The sequence below is a fragment of the Oculina patagonica genome, chromosome 4, assembly GCF_052425735.1.
Source record: "Oculina patagonica isolate OP01 chromosome 4, crgOcupat, whole genome shotgun sequence".
Classification (NCBI taxonomy): Eukaryota; Metazoa; Cnidaria; class Anthozoa; order Scleractinia; family Oculinidae; genus Oculina; species Oculina patagonica.
The window spans coordinates 52,926,072-52,950,366 of NC_135761.1; the positions used below are offsets into that span (position 1 = coordinate 52,926,072).

The window sequence follows — 24,295 nt, forward strand, 5'->3', positions numbered from 1 at the left end:
ACTGGTGTTTTGTAATAATATTGGACTGTTTTGAGGCTGCCAGGAGACCTTCTACTGCACATGCTCCTTTTCTTCAACCCGCGTGTGTTCGCTTCTCACTTCTTCCCAGGAGCATAGGCCATTAACAGTCTCCCTCCACGGCCGCCTGTTCTGTGCATCTAGGGACTTGATCTTTGCGTCGAGAGAACGTCTCTAGTTGTTCCGGGGACGACCCCACTTACGCTTCCCTTGCGGATTCCAGGTAAAAACGTATCTGGTAATGTAAATGCTACCAGAGGGCTTGTGCAAGGTGTGCCGGAGCACACATATAGCGGAAAGAGCCAGTGTGAGGGTCAAGTGTCTTGCTCAAGAACAGATCAGTGCACGATGGTCATACCTCTGGTAGGTCACTTAACTCTTGAAACTTTAACTGGGAAGGTGAGTTGTAGAAAGATAATCCAACAACTATTATTTACGTATCGTCATAGCATTTAATCAATTCCTTTAAGTCTACATTCACACGTCAGTAATGCAACAGTATTGAGTAACTTTAGAAGCAAAAGCGAGAGCGATGATCACCCAGGTAATCATAAACATGCAATTAGGAATATTCTTATTGCACTCGTTACAAATCAAGAAGATAAAAAGCGTTCTCTGGCAAAATATTTAAAAATTATGAGCTTTCGACAGCCAGACTGCTGTCTTCGACTTCATTTTTATCCGTCGAAGACAGCAGTCTGGCTGTCGAAAGCTCATAATTTTTAAATATTTTGCCAGAGAACGCTTTTTATCTTCTTACAATGAATCCTGGTATCGGATCTTCAATATTTTCGGATCTTCAATATTTTTCGTTACAAATCACTTGATATATCACAAGAGAATTCTACTGTATATCAGTAATGGAGTCTTACATTACGCTACACTTTGGTATGGCAGCAGCAACTCCCGCCAAAGCTGGTATCACTTGCAGCGCTTTATCAAAGAATCCTGGCTTTTTAACTTCATGCTGTCTATTCTGGTTCTGCTGCAGTTGGTGTTTCAAACTCTCCACCATTTGCTGCATTCCTTCATTTGATTTCTGCATTTGCACAAGCCGTTCGTTTAATGCCTGATTTTCTTGCATAAAGGCTCGTCTGTCCTCTTCAGCCTGCTTCATGTTCGCCTTCATCATGTTATCCATTTGATCTCGTTGAGCCTTTGCCTCCGCTTGCATCTGTTCACGGAGTCTCTTTGTTTCTTCTGCCTGTTTTGCTTGTAACATTTCCATCTGTTTTGAGAGACAATAATAACTTAGGGAAATATTTGTTGTAGTGAGTGGCAATGAAACCAACATCTTATGAGGCTTCGACGTCGACACCAAAACTGTCGAGAAAAGTCGCGGATGGGGTTCTTTAATCTTGGTATTGGTATTTGTCATTAAATGGTAAGGAGAATCTATGATTATATCACTAGGAGAGATAACTGAGGATTACGTCACTACTGTACTAAAAATGATGAGGTTTTATAATCTCATAACCTTGGTATTGCCTATATCATTATTTCACTACAGGGCCGTAGCCAGACCTTTGCCATAGACGAGGCAATATCTTGCTATGGGGCTCAGGGAACAAGTACTCCAGAACTTGTGAAACTTAGAAGCTCTGAATCTCTTTCAGAAACATTTTTCATTAGGTTCTCTTTGTAAAAAAATCATTCTTGTTCAACTGGGGATTATTTTTCCAACAAAACATATTTTTTTTTTTTTTTTTGGGTGAAAATCTAGACGAGGCAAGTGTCTTGTCTTGCCTCTTGCTAGTTACGGGCCTGACTACTGTATAATGTCTTACTTCCATATGCCGCTCGCGATTTTCTTGTTGTAGGCGAGCGTATTCCTCCTGAAAAACAGAAATCAATTAATATTTTATTACTATATCGTTATTATGGATACTTTATTACTGTCTGCGCCAACGCCGAATTTTTGGCATTGTGGCGGGAAAACAACACTGCATACAACACGGGGAGTGTCGCTGATCGAATATAAAATGGCTTGATTGCCAGTATCCTCAACTGCATGTAATAAAGTTTAATATTCTCACCTCAAGTTTGATCCTTTCTTGCTCTTGATAGGCTTTGGCGGCAATTTCTCGACTCAGATTTTCGTCGAAATCCTTCAACTGCCGCAGAACACCCAGGTATTGCTGCATTTCTCTCATGAATTCCTAGGTAAACGGGGAAAAAGGATGCTGAGCTGTGGGTGAACTAACACCTCGTGGAGATTTTTTTTAACTTGATGGGTTTATGTGTACATGGAAAATGAAGTTTTCTGGCGCTTTTTCTTTTCTCAATGTTGCCTGACAGCAGATTCTGTTTGTTACGAGATTATCTCAAATATGTCGCAAATGGTCGTGGGATATGTCTTCGAAAAACAATTTTTAGGAAAATTTTCTTAACTATTCAATTACCTTGTAAATTTAACGGGCATAGCTAAGTAGTATAGTACTTGGGGGTACGAAATCATTTTTTTTAAAAATAATCTCATCTCCCCAAGTACATACTACTTTCCAGCACTGGATTCAAAAATAGAATCAAAAAATAGAATCAAAAATGGAAATCAAATCTCAGATACGAAAACTGATCAAATCTCAGATCCGAAAACTGAACAAATATCAGAACAAAAAAATGCATTCAAATATTGGGTCATTGCTGAATCTAATTCTGAGAACTAAATCTTAGAATCAAATCACAGAACCAAAACTGAAATTCAAACCCTTCAAAACTAAGCCTTAAAAACTAACCCTAACTCAACCCTTTAATCAAAATAAAAAAAATCTCTTATACTCTTTTTCAAAATTTTGGATACAGTGCGTTTAAACAAGCCTTGAAATCATAATGAAAATTATTGCTTTATATTATAATGCCCGTAAGCATAACTTGTTAAGCCATCAAGTATATACCGTTTATCATAAAAATAAAAATAGGTCTAATAAAAATGCTGATTAAAACGCACTATTAAAAGTTATATAAAATTATAATGTTTTATTATTATATAGAAAAGTTATGTTATATAAATTTAATTATACTGAAATGTGGGATCTGATGACAACAAATCGTATGAGCGTTGAAAAATGGAATGAATTAGAAGGTGAAATGAATAAAACATATAAAAAAAAATAAATAATAAGCTTTACCATATCAATAAAATAATTGATAAATTAAGCACTGAGAATAAAATTTTAATTAGTGATAATCAAAGGGAAAAAATAAATAAAATATTTAAATTATTTTTTGTAAATCTTAGTGCTATAAATAAATTTATAAAAAAAGATATAAATATGGAAAAAGAAAGACATAGGCTTATAAGTATTCGTTATTTGTTAAAGAGGATATTTCAACATCTAGATATACCAAGTGATTACATTGAAGTTAGTAAACAACAAAAAACACGAGAATTTAATCAAAGATACTGGTCTGATATATGGTTCATATTGGGCGAAAATATATGTGATATTACTGCCAACTAAATTCTTGTTTTTATATTTTGATTGATATATAAATATATTTAATATATATTTATATATTAAATCCTTCATAGAAATCCAGTTGTTAAATTCATTAGCTATTTCTTTTTATTAGTTTTCTTTACTTGACGGTTTTTTGTCCCAAGGCCAACTTTTCTTTTACCAGCTATCATAGCTTGAACAGCTGTAGTGCGTTTAAATATGTTGTAAATCCTTGATTGGTATCCAACTATTAAATTCATCACTATAACCTTTCCACTTCACTAAAGCTTGTTTCTTCTTATAGTTCCGCCGAATTACTTTATCAATACGAAATACTTCTTGTTTTGCTTTCAATAGTTCGGACTCGTAAAAGCTACCTTGTATTTCTTCATTATTCAAATCTTTTAATTTATAAGTTATTGGATTAGTGTATTGGATCTTATCAACGATGAATATCTCTTCTGACCAATTAGGAGTATAGCCTTTGTCGAACACCTTTCGTTTATATTTAGATATTCGGACCTTATCACCAACCTTAAATTTGGGTTTTGCTGATAATGGCTCCATATCACCGTATAGGTTAAGATATACAATTCCTTGATTCTTTTCCTTTGAAGCTTCTGTTGGTGTCATCTTTATTGAACTGTGTTTTGTATTATTGTATTCTTTTACCAGTATGGGTAGCATTTCAAGATACTGTGTGTTACCTTGAATAGTAAACTGTTTGTACATTTTATTTTTCAAAGTTCTATTAAATCTCTCAATAACAACAGCTTTACCTTCATTAAAAGTGGAATACATGTTAATATCATTTTGCTTTAGCCATTCCTTGAATGTTTTGTTATAAAATTCAGATCCCTGATCGACCCAGAGAAATTCAGGTTTACGTTTGTCATTAATGACAATATTGTTGAATGCGTTAGTTATTGATGTACCTTTCTTATCTTTCAATTGTATAGCCCAAGCGAATTTACTGAATACGTCAATTATAGTCAATAGATATTTATAACCTTTATTCCATTTTGAAAGTTTATCCATAAAAACTAAATCAGCAGACCATATCTCGTCAATTCCATTTGATATTACTCTTCTAGTTTTAAATTTTCGTCTGATTGGTTTATGTAACTCATCGGCTAATTGTTGAGACCAATCATTTTTACTCAACGCCGTTTTCCGTTTTTTGGCTTCTTTTTTTTATACCCAATCCGATTTTTCTTTTACTAGCGATTAAAGCTTGTACCCCTGTTGTTCCCCACGGACGGTCTTTAAATGGTATTTTTGATATTCTCTTAAGCATAAGATCATCTGCCTTATGTTTATCAGCTAGTGATTTTGAATTACTGTAGTCAATATCATGCTGTTGACATATGCTATCAAGATTGTTTATTGGATCTCTATATTTAGGATCGTTAGAAGCTAATCTTTCTTCTAATTTAGTACCAGGTCCACAATAGTTGTACTTTTTTCCTGTAGGTGTTCTCATATGTAATTCTCCAAGTTTTGATAAGTGTTTTTGAATATCAATACCCTTTCCTTTTTTGTAATGATTAACATTGTCTTTCACTCCTTTGAAAGCTTGCCCAGCTAAAAGTCTTGCCATTGAAGCAAAGCTAGGTGATGGAGTTACGAAATTAGATGCTACATAGGCTATTTTATCAACAGTAGAAGGGTCTTTTCGTCTTGCAAGAGCTCCACCACTATGACCTTTTATGAATTTACTCTTCTTTTTACCGCAAATATAACAATTTGATTTTTCCATAAGACGGCCATTCTTTGCTTTGACCTTTTTAGAATTCATTGACTCAGTATTCTTTTTACATGAAACACAGTATGACTTACACATATATATATACATTAGATATTTAATCGCAGTATGTGTTTCGCCATTTTTTAGATTTCTTATCCCAAATAGTAGCAGAGCATGAAGGATCTTGATTTTCTGATGGACGAGTCCAAAATTTCTTTGAAAATAAACCGGTCTTATTATCGAAAGCATGTTTGGCTATATCACCGCTCCAGTATCTGTCAAGCAATTTTTTATCACCTCCGGTAGCGCCCATGATAAAGGATGCTACGTCTTGAGCCTGCTTAAACCCTGGGATCTTATTGCCGATTTTATTGTTGATCGATTCTCCGAGTCCTTTACCAGATTTGTTGCTTACAAAACGGGTTTTAGTGATTTTGCATTCAGCGCATATGCATTTCATCATAGTTCGGCCATTTTTGGTTTTTACATATCGCTCGCTATCAGGTATGCATTCAGTCTTTTTTTTCTGTTTTACACAATACGATTTGACCATTATATATATTGATTATACAATTTCATCAAAATTTTTTTTACAGCTTCTCTTTTCTTTATCAATGAACAAAAATTCGAAGGGCATCAGTTTGTCAAATAAATTGGGATCTATTCTGTTTTCTTTGCCGATCAGATTGGAATGGTTTTTTGTGGCTGGTGGATATAATAACATATGTGAACTGTTTAGTCTTATTTTCTGAGGCACATCATAGTAACTTTGACTCAAATAAATGGGAGTTATATTATGATGTCTTCCATCAGTGAAATGATTTGCTATTTTGGATTGAATTTTGTCACAACAATTTATCAAATCATCGAACACCACTATTTTTCTGTTATTGTTGGGATATTCTTCAGTATCCATTATTTCATCAGCAGTCTTAATCTCTAACACATCATAACCAACCTTTTTTGATATGTCATCCATCAATGATTCGAGATCTTTTATTTTGTCTTGATGTCTATTCGGAGTATAAAATATTATCTTGTCATAAAACACGAGCGGTTTTCTCAATATGTGCATCAGAAGGTTTGTTTTACCACAATTGCTTTGACCGCAAATGAGCATTCTGAATTCTTCATTCAAGAAGTTATTTAAGCTTCGTTTTTGGGCTTCTTTTTTGATGTTGTCATAGTTTGGAATCTTCATCAATATATATATTGTGTACATTAAAATATCTGTCTTCCAGCATTTATGTCAATTGATATATTAATTTTGTCATTTATCTAAACTATTATATATGGATATCGAAAAATTCAGAGAGAATCAGAAGAAGCATTATGAGAATAATCTTTTGAAAAGACAAATCAGAAAACAAATAAAAGACACACTGGATGAAAAACAATCAAGACAATTTGAAAGCAAGGAATTATTCAAACCCGTTATAACATCTCAGAAAGAGGTGAAAGAAACCATCGATAAAAAACAAGACAAATTAATTGAAAACTTGAATGAAAAACAAGAAAAATTAATTACAGCTGTTGATATGTTAAATGAAACAATGTCAGCATCTAGTTCACAAAGTGGGGTTCAAAGTTGGTTAAGTGATTTACCATCAAAATTTGATCCTTTAGACATAGTACCTGAAGAAAATGAAGAAGAAGAAGAAGATGAAGAAGTCTAAAAAAAGAAGTCGTTAAAGAACATATCTTCAATCATGGTGAAAAAAACATCATAAGAAAATATGGATTTGATCCTGATTTGAATGTTATTCCAGATGAAAAAGATGTTAGATCAGCAATATCTCATCTTACTGGAAAAAGACGATCTTCAAATCAGATTACTAAAAATAACGCAAGGAAAGATCAAGAGATATTGAGTAAATATCGCACTATTATAAAAGGAATCAATTTCAGGGAAAAATCAGGTGAAGGTATCAGGTCTTACAAACAGCCGAAGCGGAATGCTTACAAGATAAACAATGGACAGTATGGTGGTTTACTCATAAATATGCCAAGATTAATCAATGAAATGGTCATCGAAGCCGTGAAAGATGGCAAAATGGTTTATGAAGACATTGCTGACAAATCACTCGTTGATCTCATCACAAAGAGGTTTAATCCGAAGAAAAAGTATTCATCAAAAGCAATCAAAATATTCAATAATCTCAATATGTTGTCAAACATCCCAAAACACAGATCATCAGGGAAATCAAAACTGATTGGAGGTGCAACCATATACTTAGACCCAAAAGATTTGATGAAAAGATTGACTTTGTTGACTGGAAGCAAAAGGGCTGGTAATACAAGTATTGCTCTCAGAAATGAAATGTGGCAGATCATTGATTATTTACTCAAACAAGGTGTGATAGCTAAAACACAATACGATAAATTTGTCAGGACTCAATTAATGTAATCTAATGATATAATGGAAATCCCGATGTTTTTGGATAGCAATGATGGAATAAGAGATTCAATGTCTCATGATTTCACCATCAATCATGTGCCTGAAATAGTCCTAGACAGGAATAAAACATATTATTTGGCTCTTTACAGTGCTGAAATGACTTATAGCTGGTTCAATGTGTCTTCAAAGTATGGAAATAACAAAATAAAATACAGCAAGGATTCTGGAGCGAATTGGGTTGAAATTGTTTTCCGTGATGGTAATTATTCTTATTCAGACATCAATGAGTATATTTCACAAATACTCGAAGTGAATGGTGATTTAAACGATAAGGGGAAAGGTATCTCACTTGAATTTTCATCATCATTATTGAAGGTGTATATTGAATTGGAAGAAAAATATCAATTGGATCTCAGAGAAGGTGATTTCTCAAAACTGATTGGTTTCAATAAAGAAATCATCACATCAACAAAATACGGATCCAATGCTCCAAACATAACTAGAAATGTTGATAACATTTTCATTCATTGCAATCTTCTGAGCGACTCACTTGTTTCTGGGACGCAAGGTGATGTACTTTATCGTTTTAGTGTTGCCAATTTGCAGATATCTTATCCATTTGAAATAAAAGAAACAATACCTCGACCCCTTTTCAACAAAATCAATACCAACATCATCAAAGAATTGAGGATATATATCACTGATGGATTGAACAACCCTATCCATCTCAATAATATACCAATTAACTTGACTTTGCTGTTGAAAGAAGTGTGATATTATATATCGTATTCGTATATGAGCAGAATCAGAAAAGTGAGAGATATGAATACCGGTATGTCATACTACATCGACATTGAAACCGGTGACCCAGTTGATGATCACCAAAAAGGAGGTGGTATTATGAACAGTTTAATTTCCACTGCAAAAAAATCATTAACAAGTAAAACCACCAAAGATTTGGCAAAAAAAGCCGGTAAAAAAGGAGTACAACATGTTGCACATAAAACTGGCAACATCATCAAAAATAGACTGAATAAAGCAACCAAGAAAGAAACAGAAAAACTGAAAAAATACAGTGAATCAGAAAATAAGGGAGATATGATCGTCAGCTTATTACAATCACATCCTGAAAACAAAAAATTCCAACCAGAAAGAACGAAAAAGACGGAAGAACAATTGAGGAATGATATTCTCAGTCTGGAATTCGACAAATTAACCAACATGTAAAATAATGTAAACCATTATTATATAATGTCTTTCAGAAGTTCGAAATATTGCAAACGATATGAATATGTCTCATTTGAATTACAAAATCCAATAACATTACCTGCAAACAATCAATTTCAAAAGAAGAGTGGATACCGTTTCGTCATTGACAGTAGCAGTGAAACTCATCCTTTTGACTTGTATAATTCATACCTTTCTGTCGATTTTAAAATCACAAAAATGGATAACACTGGTTATGATGTTGCTGATCGGGTTGCAACCGTCAATTCCGGTTATTCACTTATCAATCAGTTGAAGGTTGAATTCAACGGAGTGAATGCTCTGGATACACCAGGGCTTAATCATGCTATCAATGTGAAAAATCTGACTGAATTATCAGCAAGTTACACTAAAATAGTCGGACCAAGCATGTTTAATTACCCTGATACAGCCGTCGGAGCTGTGATTCAAAAATATACAATGAGAGCAGTACAACACGGTCAAAACGACGCTGGTAATGCTTATGAAGTAAGAAATTTCGTTGATGGAGTAAATACAAATTACAATGAGGGTTTTGCAAAAAGAAAAGCATTACTCACGCAAGCTGCTGAAAATAACATCATACTACCATTGAACAGATATGGTTTTTTCAACTCTTTTGAGGCAGAAATAGCACCCAATGGTAAAGTAACCATTGATGTCAATCTTGAAACTGATAACAATGTAATATTTCGTGCTGGGGGTGACCCAGGAAGGTTTATTGTCACTAGGCTTGTTTTATGGGTACCGAAAATGATATTCAATGCTGAGGGTGAGCAGATTTTTCTTCAAACATATCTAAAGCCACATACATGGTCATATCTCAAAGAGAGAATTGAGATTTCTCCATCAACAACAGCACGTCAAGGTACATTCAGGATTACTTCTTCAATTCGAAAACCGAGACATGTTTTTATATGGGCTCTTAATGATGCAAAAATGAATGATCAAACACAGAATCCGTTTCTATTTAATACATATAACATCGCGAATAACCGAAAATTTTCAAATGCAAGGCTTGAACTGAGCAACGGTGTCTTTTATCCCAACGAAGAATTGAAACCAGATACAGAGATCGTACAAGCATACAGGACATTGATGGAATATCAAAAAGATTTTAATGCTTATTACAGTTCTCCAACAATAACACTGAAATCATTTCAAGAGTTGTATGGGCTCATCTATTTTGATCTTAGAAACCAAGAGGAAGAAATCAAAACTGGATCGACCAAAATCCAGTTCAGTTATAAACTATCTGGGATTCCAAATGCAAATTACAGTCTTTATGCTCTCATTCTCCATGAAGAAGAGCTTAGTGTTGATATCGTCAATGGTAAAGTTCTCCTCAAAGCTTGATTCGTTAATCAAATGTATTTTATATAATGTTTATATATATGACTGAATACAAACCATACACTGTATCACTCAGCCGAAACCAGAAATTGAAGCTCACAAAAGCCATCATGAACAAATCTCCAATAACACTGAGATTGTCGTCTAATGAGTTGTCTGGAAGCGACAAAATTTTTCTGACAAAAACACAGATCAATAAGATCAAAAAATCGAAAACCCTCAATAAAGGTGTTGATATAAAAATTTCAAAAACACAAATTTCTCATATTAAACCAATGATACAATCGGGCATGGGTCTTCAAAATAGACCGTATCCACCTTCAATAAAAAGCCAAGGACAAGGATTGCGTAACAGACCATTTAATATCCACGATTATGCTCAGTACAAAACCCCCCCTTTCATTGGTACTTGGGATCAGAAAGGTTCAGGAATAAAAAAAAGAACCATGAAGAAAAAAGTAACACAAACAACCATTCCAATAATTGGATTGAGATTGTAAATAAACCAAAATTCATTAATAAAGCTTTGAGCGATAGAGATTTGATTAATTGGTGTGATTATTTAAAAATTGATATTACCGGCATATATAGCAGAAACCAACATATGCCTAAAAAACATAGTCCATGTGTTATCAATTTAGATGATTTGAATAATGCTGGAACTCATTGGACTTGTTGTGTAAAAGGTAAAAATGACAAAACATTATGGTATTTTGACAGTTTCGGAATGCATTACCCCCAAGAATTTGAAATGAGAGCAAAGAGAGATGGTATCACCAATATTCTTTTTAATAATTCTCAATATCAAGACCTCAAGTCTGTTTTATGTGGTTATTATTGTCTTTATTTTTTACACCAAGCACTTGTATTCAAAAAAGGATATTTTGACATCTTGAAACCATTATCGATGACAAACACCAATCACAATGAAAAATTCATCAAGAACTATTTTGAAAATATATAACATAATTACATATGGGATTTTTTGACGGCAATCATACTGCGAATGCAATAACTGGTAGTGTTGGAAAAGAAGGACCAGCTGGGGTTGGTTTTAAACTGACGGACGATGGCAATTATGATATGGATAAAAAGAAAATATTTGGGTTAAAAACTCAAGATGACATACCATTTGAATCTGATGATTATCCTAAGGATTTGGGTAGTGCTATTAATAAGAGATATCTAAAACAAAATTGTTTAACAAAATCCAAAAATGGAATCGATTTTGATGCTAGACAAGGTAATATACACAATACAGAAAATTGGTATCCTGGTTTATACGGACCTACTAGTCTTGTATCGAAGCAATATGTTGACATGAGAGATACAGATGTTAAAACTGAATTCGACACCAAACTCACTAATAAAGCCGATCTCAGTACCAATGATGAACAGACGTTTAAAAGCATAATAAACGTACCGAAATTCGATTCAGGATATAGTAATATGTCAAATGTGATGAATAAAGAATATATTGACTCAAGAGACGCGCTTAAAGCTGATAAAACATATGCCGACAATACTTTTCTAACGAAGAAAACAGGTGCTATTTTAGCCAACAGTATTCAGAGTAAGGCTTCGAAGGTATATGTAGACAGTACTTTTCTAACTAAATCCGTTGGTAATGGCTTAGCTCAGAGCATGCAAAATAGGCTCAATATCCATGGTACAAATGTAATGCAGGCAAATCTCGATATGAACGATAATCGCATAACAAATCTGAAACCACCCTTAAATAATACAGACGCTGTAAACAAAAAATACATGCTTGATCATGTTGGTGAAAGTCATGTTCAATCAGCTAATGGTGAAAATAAATTCAAATATATAATGGATGATCCCAATGCACAAGTGAGTGAAGAAAATGATGTCGAATTGGGGACTATTGTAACCTTTCAAAAATCACCACATCAAATAAATAAAAAGGTAGTTGATATGAAATTGTTGCTTGATACTTCAAAAGGTTATTACAGTTCAAGAATTGGACTAAATCTGTATTTATTGGCCAATGATCAATATACTGCTGTTCTTGAGATTATGTGGGTTAGTGATGATATTGACCCTGACAGTTTGGAAATATATGGCATATCATCCATAGAAACTATTCATAACGTTAGCAGAAAAACGTTCAAAACACAAAAATATGTCAGATTGATATGCCAATTCACAAAAAGTCAAAGCATCGGAAACAATTACTTGTATCTCGATTTAGTCATGAAAAATAAAACAGGAAGCTCTTATGCCCCTAAACTACAGACATATTTCACTGTTTATGGAATATCTGGTCATCAATCAAATATCAATCCCAGTATATACGATCAGCTATATTATGTTGAAAATAATAGAATAGCTTTCAATGCATCAATTGATATGAAAACACAAGCCATTTATGGTATTTCAGAAGGTACAACCTATGATCAGGCTGTTAATTATAAACAGTTGATAAGTCAAATCAATATTCTCAAAACAACTCTTGAAAATCAGATTAAATTATTACAGACCAAGAGTTATTATAATGAAGTATTTGAGTACTATTTCGATCTAACGGATGCCTCTAAATTCATCATGTCAGATAGCAACGGTTCAGTAGTGGTAGGATTAAATGATAATTTTGTCTTTAATCCCACAAAATTGTTAGCAGATTTTGATCCAAAAGGGGGATTTATAGGTAGTTTCGAAATTAATTTAAATGAAAATATCACTGAATCCAATGACTGGACTATATATATGGCATTTAAATATGACTATAAACCCAGTGATAATAAAAGGATTAAAATTGAATTTATCGATGGTGATAGCTTTAGTTTTCCGTGGGTTAAAGTGGAGCATAATAAGCTATTCCTCGATTATGATCTAGATTCATATACAGAGCAAATTAGAGATGGTTATATAGGTAAATATATGAATCTCTGGTATACAAAGATACAGGACCAATTTAGAATCGCTGTTTGCAATAATGTTATGAGTATTGATCAAACATTTTCTGGATTTAATATCAATACATCCAACATTAAAATCAGTTCTGATTACTTTGTACAAAAAATCGCTTTTAGTAACACACCAATGTCAGTGAATAGTCGAGAGTATCACAAAGTCATGTTTATAGACAAATCTGCAGGAATTTTCTTTGAATAAATTTATCTAACTCACTATTATATGAAAACTCCAGATTTAATACATGAGATACTGAAAACTATTGAACGATTGATTCAAAATATAAGGAAATTGTATAACAGAATGAAAAATAGAAATAAAACATAGTCTAAGTATATAATATATATGCCAAAACAACACAAAAATATATTTGAATGGAACCATATATCAAGCGAACTTACTGAAGACCAAATTGTAGAATTGAAAGCTTATTATCAAACATATCATCGAAAATGTTGGGCTTACAAGCAGGCTGTTAAACGTTTCAAAAAATGGAAATTATTAGGGAATTCATTGTCTATCATATTTGCATCAAGCGGATTCGCCTCCTCTATAGCGACTGGTGGCATTGCTTTGATCACAATATCAACAATTTCATTATTGATTCAGGGTTGGATGATTCACAAAAATCTCGAGTTAAAAATTCATAACTCCATATATGCTTACCAAAGCTATCAACACCTTTTGAACTCTATTAAAGGCGCTATGAGAAGTGGCGATTATAATCCGTCTAGCATCCTAAATACAATGAAAAGCATTGACGATTACATATGCGATACCGGTCCAATAATCGATCGGTATCTGCTCAAGTATGATGATAAATTTACCAAATAATCCGTGCGATCTGGGACGATTTTAATGCTAAAATATTTGCCCAATATCGATTATAAAATTCAAGCGTTTTTCTCGATTCAGTAATACAGATAAAATTGTATGGGATATCGAGCATTTTAAACAGCTGTCTTATAATATATTTCGTTGAGATCATCCTCTTTCTTCTTTTATTTATAGATGGAAGAATAGTACCGATCTCATGAAACACTTTGTAAATCTTATCGCGCTGATTATGAGACAATTGAACTCCATTTTTAATACATAAATCGTTTAAAACATTCTCAACATGGTATTTACGATGATAGATGCTTTTACGCCATATCTTGCGTATGTTCTCGTAAAAATCAAAATACTCATTGTAATAAATAGAACCATGAACCAAACCGCAATTAATACAAACATTTATACCGTTTTGATTTGACATATCTTGCTTACTACAGCAGGGCCAAGCATGCTTGATATCTTCTATCAATAGTTGATCGCAGAAAGGGCAAATAGGTTCTTTTAAAATTTTTAAATCATAGTGGATTTCAGAATTACAAAGCATTATATATATAACACACATAACTTCACGGACAGCTGTTTTGGCAGTAAATTTTAGAGTAAACTTTTTGAGTAAACTTTTTGAGTAAACTTTTTGAGTAAACTTTTTGAGTAAATTTTACTCAAAAAGTTTATATATAAAAAACTTTAATATGATTGGTCAATAGAAATCACGTCATTAAAAACATTGTGGAACCATCTTTTACTCATTAATCATTTATAACTTATGGCTAAAACCGTAAACTGAATAATTATGTATTTAATGTTTTACGTGGCCTTCCACGTTTTTTCTGGTTTTTAGGTATACACTCTAAACGTACATGATTTTTGTGTTCATTTGATATTTCAGATCTGCTGTTAAGGTCTGAAGATAGCATTTTAATAATACAAATATTTGTTTTAAGGATGCTCTGAATACAATACATTTTATTAATGAAGGCTATATCATTCGAGCTTTGATCAGATTCTAAAAGGTGTTTGATATTTAATGTTATATCAGTCATTCTATATATATATTAAAGAAAATAATTATCTGTTTATATCTAAACGCACTATAAAAAACTGAGGGAAATCATACAACTTAACAACTGGGGAAAATCCCCATCTCTTTTTTTAATTGTTAGAATCTTCTCAAAGGTTTTCAAAAAGCATTTTAAATATTAATCATGTCACTACCTGTGGGATACCTTTTTTGATTTTCATATTTCAGAATAATAATCATATCGCAGTTGTTTTGATGAAAATAGACTGAATTTAGAACTATTATTGATATAAAGAATAATTATGTATCTTATATTGAGGAAGGCCTTTGAGAGGCTGATTGCACAGCATATTAATAGCTGTTATTGTTACTTGTACTATCGGTAACCAAATATATAATTATATCTGGTTATTTAAAAATAAGAATTACTATAAACTGATATAAAGAAATATTTTATAATATAAAATAAAGAGAAAATGGCTGGGAAATGCAAATACGATAATGACGATGATCGGATAAAAGCTATTCGAAATTCAAAAACCAAATACATGCTTAATAAACAGTGGAGATGCGACGTTTGCGATTACGATAGCAATCTAGCATCTAAATGGATGCATATGAAAACTAAAAAACACATCACAAATAGTATATTAGCTGGTCTACGAGAGGATGATCGGTTTGAAATAATCGATGAAGAATGATATATATAATTAACACTTCATGCACTTTTACAATGACTAAATATACAAATATATCTAGTTATTTAAAAATCTGAAATCAAAAAAAATGATTTTACTATAAGACACTTAAAGAATTGGTTATACTATAAATTAAAAAAAATGGAAAATAAAAATATCTCATCTAATAATATGAACGAATCAGATCTAGCTAAGCTATCGAAAACCGATCTTATAAAAATGATATTATCACTAAAAGCAAACCAACCAAGAGTTTACAAACCTAGGCAACCAATCCCAACTCCTCGTAAGAGTGTAAAACAGAGGGTGCAGGATTATGAGGAAAATATCATTCAGCCACCTCATGAAATTAGGGATAATTACAAGCCTATACCCATGCCAAGGACTATAAAAACAGCCCCAGTACCATTACCAAGGACTAAGATAGAGGAAGTTGCTAAAGCTATGAAAGGCTATACTAAATCTTATCAAATAACTATAAGAAACAATAAAGATCCATCATTACAGCTACAAAATACAAGGAAAGCTGTTGAGTATCATATTATTAAAATACTATCATCCCTAAAAGGTATCAAGTTTGTTGAAACGCTGAAAATAACATTCTCGAAGATGTCTGGTGATGATTTAATATATAAAACAGCCTATTTTAACAGTAAAGCACAAACAATCATCAATAATATGGAGATTGTTGGGGCATTACAATTATCTAAGCAACAGATATTAAATTTTGTCACTCAATGGATTAGCGAGGGTAGTTCTTGGACTATTGAATCAGTTGATGGTCACTATATCAACTTTGTAAAATACGAACCGATGAAAGGCTCCTCCTATATTCAGCTACCATATGAACTAAGAAACAGTTCGAAAGGATTGATTAACATGAAAAATGAGGATAATGAGTGCTTTCGTTGGTGCCATATCAGATGCTTAAACCCACAAGATAAATACCCCCAACGAATTAAAAAATCAGATAAAGCATACATTGAGAAGCTAAATTATGATGGGATTGATTTTCCTGTCAATATAAAGCAGTACAATAAAATTGAGGAGCAAAATGAGATTAATATTAATGTTTTCGGTTATGAAAACAAACAACCATATCCAATCTATATATCAAAAGAAAAGTATGACAATCAGATGAATTTATTATTAATAACTGAAAATGAAAACAAGCATTATGTTCTAATAAAAGATTTCAACAAATTTATGTATAATCAAACAAAGCATAAAGAAAGGAAACACTTCTGCATGCATTGTCTGCAGTGCTTTAGTTTTGAAAGAGTATTAAACGATCATAAGAAAAACTGTATACAAGTGAACGGAACTCAAGCTATTAGAATGCCAACAAAAGACAATAATATACTAAAATTCAACAACCACCATAAACAGCAAAAAGTTTCATTCGTTATATATGCTGATTTTGAGGCTATAACCGAAAAAATATCTGGATGCAAGCCTAATAATAATAAATCCTATACTGAAGCATATCAGAAGCATACAGACTGTGGATACGCTTATAAACTTGTTTGTTGTTATGATGATAAATATACAAAACCAGTACAAATATATAGAGGTGAAAAGGCTGTTTATAAATTCATGGAAAAGATGCTAGAAGAAGTCAAATATTGCAAAAAGACTATGCGAAAATTCTTCAAAAAACCATTAAAAATGACCCAAGATGATGAAGATGCATTTCATCAAGCAAAAGCATGTCATATCTGTGATAAAGAATATACCGAAAAAGATATTCGAGTCAGAGATCATTGTCATATCACTGGTAAATACAGAGGCTCGGCACACCAAGAATGCAATCTAAAATTAAGAATAGAGCCTGATAAAATTAAAATACCAGTCATTTTTCATAATCTAAGGGGATATGACAGTCACTTTATAATGCAAGAGATCGGAGCTATTGTTAAGAACCATACATACAAAAATAAAAAAGGAGAGATCAAAGAGATGAATATCAATGCTATACCCAACAATATGGAAAAATACATGGCCTTTATGCTTGGTACTCATTTAACCTTCCTCGATAGCTTCCAATTCATGAGCTCTAGCCTTGAGAAGCTGGTTAGTAATCTACCTAAGGAATCACTAAAATATACTTCTGAAATATTCGAGAGTAAGCAACTCAATCTGATGTCAAGAAAAGGAATATATCCGTATGACTATATGGATAGCTTTGACAAATTTAATGAAAAAATACCCAAAAAAGAAGACTTTTACAGTATATTAAATGATGAGCATATATCAGATGATGAATATAAACATGCTAAAAATGTGTGGAAAACGTTTAAGATTAAAAATATGGGTGAGTACCATGATTTGTATTTAAAATCAGATGTCTTATTATTAGCAGATGTGTTTGAAAGCTTTAGAAAAACATGCCTAGAATACTATAAACTTGATCCATGTCATTACTTTACAAGCCCAGGTTTATCGTGGGATGCTATGCTTAAAATGACTGATATCAAATTAGAGCTAATGACTGACGTTGATATGTACCAATTCATCGAAAAAGGAATGAGAGGAGGTATATCGTATATAGCCAATCGATATGGTAAAGCAAACAATAAATACATGAAAGAATATGATGAGAAGGCGCCCTCAAAGTATATCATGTATCTTGATGCAAACAATTTATACGGTTGGGCAATGAGCCAGTTTTTACCAACTGGATGCTTTAGATGGTTAACACAAAAACAGATAAATGAAACAAACTTAGCTAAGTACAAAGAAGACAGTAAAAAGGGCTTGATACTAGAAGTTGATCTTGAATATAATAAAGAGTTACATAATACTCATAATTCATATCCTTGTGCTCCCGAAAAAGTTAAAGTAACCAAAGACATGCTATCAGATTATTGCAAAACCATTGCCGAAAAATACAATATATCAACAGGATTAGTTCATAAGTTGATTCCAACTTTAAACAACAAAGAAAAATATGTGCTACATTATCGGAATCTTCAATTATATCTTGATCTTGGATTAAAATTAACCAAAGTCCATCGAGTTCTCGAGTTCAATCAATCACCATGGTTAAAGCAATATATCGATTTCAATACTCTAAAACGTACCAATGCTAAAAATACTTTTGAAAAAGACTTCTTCAAACTTATGAATAACAGTATATTCGGTAAAACCATGGAAAATTTGAGAAAGCGAGTTGATGTCAGATTGGTGACCAATGAAAAGAAACTATTGAAGATGACCTCAAAACCAACTTATGTTAGTAGTAAAATATTCAATGAAGACCTTGTAGCTGTGCATAAGATCAAAGAAACACTTACTTTAAACAGGCCGGCATATGTTGGTATGTGTATCTTAGATCTAAGCAAAACACTTATGTATGATTTTCATTACAATTATATCAAAGAAAAATATTGGGATAAAGCTAGGCTTCTATTTACAGATACTGATAGCTTAACCTATGAAATTGAGGCTGATGATGTTTACAAAGACTTTTGGAATGATAAGGAAAAATTTGACAATAGTGACTACCCTGAAAGCTCTCCATTTTATAATAAAACAAACAAGAAAGTCATTGGTAAATTCAAAGATGAAGCTTCTTTTATTCCTATTTTAGAATTCATTGGTCTGCGATCAAAAATGTATTCTTATATTAAAAACAATTTACAAGTTGGAAAGACTGCCAAAGGAATCAAGAAATCCGTCATCAAAAAAGATATCACACATGAAAACTATAAGCAAACATTATTTGACAACAAGCAAATGCACCATAAAATGAAAACCATCAGGAGTCAAAATCATCAACTCGGAAGCTATGAGATTAATAAAATATCACTCAGTTGTTTTGATGATAAACGGTACATACTTGATAATGGGATCAATAGTTACTCTTATGGACATTATAAAATTCAAAGTTTATTTTAAACGCACTATAAAAAAACATATAAAAAAAAATGTGTTATAATATTATATGAGTAAACCGAAAATAAAAAACAACCAATTATCTAATTTAATCAATGAAATAACATCAAATCATGATACAAACAGTTGCTCTAAACATGTAATATCTATACTAAAACTTGTAATAGCCCTCAATCATAGAGCTCAATTAAATGAAAAAATATTATTCCATCTACAATCCATCTCAAATTTAAATTCAATAAAAAACATCATCGAGTTACAAGAACTAAGTAATCATTTAGATTCTCAAGTTAAAAAAATTGATATTTTAAAATCACAAATCATCAATTCAAACATTAAAAAAATAGAAATCATTATAAAAGATGATAATATAAATATATCTGAATGTTAAATGACCAATCCACTATAAAAAGTTTTTTTTATTTTGAACCAAGGGTTGAGTTAGGGTTGTTTTTTCAGGCTTGGTTTTACAGGCTTGTTTTTCTAGGGTTTGAATTTCAGTTTTAGATCCAATATTTGATTCCAATATTTGAATCCAGTTTTGATTCTATTTTTGATTTCATTTTTGATTCCATGTTTGATTCTATTTTTTGATTCTATTTTTGAATCCAGTGCTGGAAAGTAGTATGTACTTGGGGAGATGAGATTATTTTTAAAAAAAATGATTTCGTACCCCCAAGTACTATACTACTTAGCTAAAGGACCCCAGCCAGCCATGCCTTTGTTTCTGTTTTCATATGAGAGTTTCGGCATTATATTTTACACGGAACATGTCTAATTAAAAACGAAAGGAATCACTGTGAAACTGTTAAAGGCAATTAAACAGACTTCCACTAACACCACTCACAGCAATGCAATAGGATTTCGCTTCACCATACAATTTTCATAATTTCGAAGGCATCGAAAATGGCTGAGGATGGCTAGGGTCCTTTAATATCTGTGTTCTCGTTTTCCTTTTTTAACAGTTAAACCTTTATTTACCGGATGAAATTCAAAGAACACAGCAGCACAAACATCTTTAGCGCCGGTGGCACGAGCTTTGTAGTCCTGTTCAATTCTGTTGTATCCTGCCACAATGTCTTCAAACATAACTTTGGCGCCTTCCCCTCCGTGAAGTCGAGCAAGAACTGGGTCCAAGTGTTCTTTCTTGAGCTGTTTCAGGAGATGAGAACATGACTCTCGTGTTAACCTTTCATTTTCACTCGGCCATGAAACCAACTTTTTGTCACAAGCTTTCTGAAGCAGACGAAAGAAACAAAAGTGCAGAAACGCTATTAGGCTCATTGAAACAAAATTGCCACCTTATTTACACTTTTGCTGGCTTTAATACTTTTTTTTGTACAACCAGTAGATCGCTTCGATAAACGACGCTATATTTACCACGGAGGAAGATATTACACTGAACAAGTAAAACAGCGAAAAAAAACAAAAAACAAATAAGCTGTCTGTATTTTTTTTAAAGACGAGCTTTATTATTGAAAACTAACATGGAAAGTGCGCTCATATTAATTTCTCTTGATATAACAATCTCCAGTTATCTCAGGTCTTTCAGCGAAGCAAACCTAACCTCAACAATTATAACGCTCAGACACCCTTCTTTATCCGTTAAAAGCTTGCTCTTACATCCGCTCCGACGCCCTCAGTGGAAGCAGATCAATCTTTCCAACGTTGTCGCCAGTTCGAGTAACCCTCTTGCTGCCGTAACCACAACATCCTCGATTTCTGTCTGGTTTATTCCTTCGTTTCGCCCCATTAACTGCCCCTGGGTCTCCGAGGATATAAACACAACTGCATGTTCCTTATTTCAAACTGAAATCAGCAGTCTTGAAAGTTTCACCCGTCAAGAGCAGCGAACCTGTGTGGAGGGTCTGTATGGGGGTGCTTAATTCTCAGTTATCAGTTAAATTTTCGGCGATTTCTCAGCAATCAGTTAAAATCTCAGCCCATTTCTCAGCTGTCAGTAAATTTTTCAGGTGCCATATCTCAGCCAACAGTTAAATAAACGGCATGCAGTGCATGCAGAGGCGATGACGTTTCCCAAGGGGGTCTTAGCTAATTTTCAGGAAAATTAACGTATACTAAATAAAAGTAGCTGACAATTTCTATGTTGAATGATTGTTCAACAAAAAGTTGCGTTATTTTGTAGTGTAACATTCGATATACGATATTCAATACTTCTTGCGAGCGACACGCAAGGTCAAGCGTTTCCATTGTATTAGTAAATGGAGAGATGTGATCATGTCTGTTCACTGAATTCAATAAAACTCGCAAATACATAATTTCTCTCTTTCGTTCATACTTTGTATCAGTCCTTTCTAATTTTCCAGGAGTATTTTGCTTCGTGTTTTTTGCAGCGATTTCTGGTTAACTCATTCGGTTCTATTGTGTCCTATTGATCGGTCGATCGCAACAGAAAGTGGTACAAATTCCGCCCACTGCCTCTGGTATAAGGCTTGACTGACGTCATCGCCTAAAAACGCGTCATTATTTACCTGTCGCATGACAGTTAAATATTTGACCAATTCTCAGCTATCACTTAAACCCCATGCTGACCCTCTGCGTGGGGGCATGAACATTTTGAAAATCTGAGCGTACAATGATTACTTAAGGTGATGATTCAATTACCAGATAGATAACATTCCTTTAGCACCCTGCGCGAGTCTGTAATAGCTGCGTAGCAGGCTATAACCAAATGTCAGATTGCTCAACTCGCAACCCAGTAAGATCGGACTCTCACCACCCTTAGCTTTTCTCTTCTCCGTTTATTGGCGTTTCGTTCGCTATCATGTTAATTTTTGCTCGACAATAAACGTTGTGACCAAGCATTGGTGTCTGTCTTTGATATCTTTTAATAAGTTTTCAGAAATGTAGTTTTGTGCACTCTATTTTAAGTCACTTTCATGCGATATTTATAGTGTATTTACTTGCTAATCTTTATCTGTCATTGATAAATGCACAATTTTCAATCAAGTCGCTGTCATTTTTTTGCGTTTATTGTGTTGCTGTCGCGTTTCATTTTCGTAATCACGTCGCTTGTCGCTGTTTAAAAATTCCTGTGTCGCCAAGACTCCTTGGCGACACAGAAATTTGGAAGTAAGCCTCACGAACTTTCTCTGATCTCTGTTGTGGAGGCGCTTTCTCTTCGTTGTCAGACAGTAGCATGTAGAGGCGTGTAATCTCAGTACGTAGTGTTACCCTCAAAAGAGAAAAGAAAGCTTGTAGTACGAGTTTGCACTCTCAGCCATTATCAAGTTTGCCGATTCTTTGATCCAGTGTAAATGGCCTAAACGGACGATCAAGGTATGCATGATTCATCTTCATTTTTATTTTCAGTGTTTTAGTAGTATTGAATAACTTGTAAACGCGTTTCGTAAGTTTTCGTTATTTGGGTCGCTTTCAACTTTTCTGCATGATCATGAGGTGCGAGTAGTTATAAAGTAGTGGTCGACACATTATGCTCCTACATTTGAGTAGGAATATTGAATAGTGTAGTAGCGAGCCATTTATGCAAGACCTTGTGAGAGCTGCTATCACACCCAGAATATTATGCCCAGGTATCAGCTGCCATCCCGATTTCTGGGTAAACCCCGTGGACCTAACATGCTTTTGGGGCAGGTTGGGTATTTGTAACATATTTGCGTCAGAAATAGGGGCATTAAAGCACTGTTGCTGATATTTTCTTAGACCGTATTCAACTTTCACTAAGGCATGACCTGACAGATCAGGCTTCAACATTCGAATACAACTGTTATGCTTCTTGGTGTCTCCCTTAAAAAGTAGTATTATGCTCCAAACCAAGCTCAACTGCAGTTGCTATGCCCGTTTTATGGAAACATTACCAACTACATTCCCTCTCCCGACCACTACTTTCCCACAAATAGGAAATTATCCATCACAATGTATGTAAAGAAAGATAAAAAATAAGTGGAACCCATTTCAATCACAAAGACACTTCAAATAATTAAATATTTCCCATTAAATTTGCCAAAGTTGGTGTAAAAACACGTATTCGGGAGATTTGGCAATTGAGGGATCAGGAGATTTGGGAGGCTAAGTGAGATATACAGGAAACTGGGAGATTCAGTCTATTCGGGAGACTCTGGACACTCTAGGATAATGCGTGGGAGTTGGCACACTGATGTACTACAGAAAAATAGAATTATGCTCCAAACCACTCTCAACTGCAGTACACCCGGTGTATCCAATCGAACAAATCGAACCAAAAATCTCTAATCGAACACCAATCGTTCGATTAGGTTCGGAAATCGAACAAAATCGATCATCTATATTGCTGTGTGTTTGATGTTCGAACCAATCGATCCAATCGAACACAATCGAACTCAATCTTGATTTTGTTTGAAATCCGTCTTTTGATAAGCAAATCACGCAGTTCTAGTCAGGGGAACGGTGCACCGTATAAAATGTTCGCAATATAAACAAACGGGAGTTCGGTAATCAACGATTGTCGACTGTTCGGTATTCGAACGTTCGATTTTGTTCGATTGACCAAATTTAATTGTGAGTTAGATTATGCTCGATTACAGAACCCAATAAATTTGTCCCCAATTGGGTTCGATTACCGAACGTTCGATTGGATACGCCGGGAGTACAGCTCCGACAACTGTAATTATGCCAAGAATTGACAATAATATCTCTACCTTCACCCCATTTCCCCTCCCACCACTTAAACTGCAGACAAAAATT

The 24,295-nt window shown here is 33.5% G+C and overlaps 1 protein-coding gene and 1 long non-coding RNA gene across 2 annotated transcripts; one reads left to right on the plus strand and one right to left on the minus strand.

The window, feature by feature from the left end:
* Nucleotides 1-886: 886 nt before the first annotated feature.
* Nucleotides 887-21,034, minus strand: LOC144647974 (uncharacterized). Its single transcript, XM_078507637.1, has 4 exons — nucleotides 20,573-21,034; nucleotides 2,055-2,177; nucleotides 1,806-1,853; nucleotides 887-1,246 (listed from the first exon to the last, which is right to left on the minus strand). Exons 1-4 carry the CDS (start codon nucleotides 20,873-20,875, stop codon nucleotides 887-889), a joined length of 834 nt encoding a protein of 277 aa, XP_078363763.1. The 5' UTR covers nucleotides 20,876-21,034.
* A 157-nt stretch (nucleotides 21,035-21,191) lies between these two features.
* Nucleotides 21,192-23,536, plus strand: LOC144650660 (uncharacterized). The gene is made up of 3 exons (XR_013570160.1): nucleotides 21,192-21,490; nucleotides 21,522-22,891; nucleotides 23,473-23,536. It is a non-coding gene; the product is annotated as an uncharacterized LOC144650660 (long non-coding RNA).
* Nucleotides 23,537-24,295: the final 759 nt, after the last annotated feature.

What these genes read in the sequence shown, in the direction of transcription:
- LOC144647974 (XM_078507637.1), bottom strand. Translation starts at nt 20,875, where the DNA reads ATGAGCCTAATAGCGTTTCTGCACTTTTGTTTCTTTCGTCTGCTTCAG. An exon ending in TGTTCTTTGAATTTCATCCG is followed by an intron (nt 2,178 to 20,572) that starts GTAAATAAAGGT and finishes CCGTTTACCTAG; the next exon opens with GAATTCATGAGAGAAATGCA. An exon ending in AAGAAAGGATCAAACTTGAG is followed by an intron (nt 1,854 to 2,054) that starts GTGAGAATATTA and finishes TCTGTTTTTCAG; the next exon opens with GAGGAATACGCTCGCCTACA.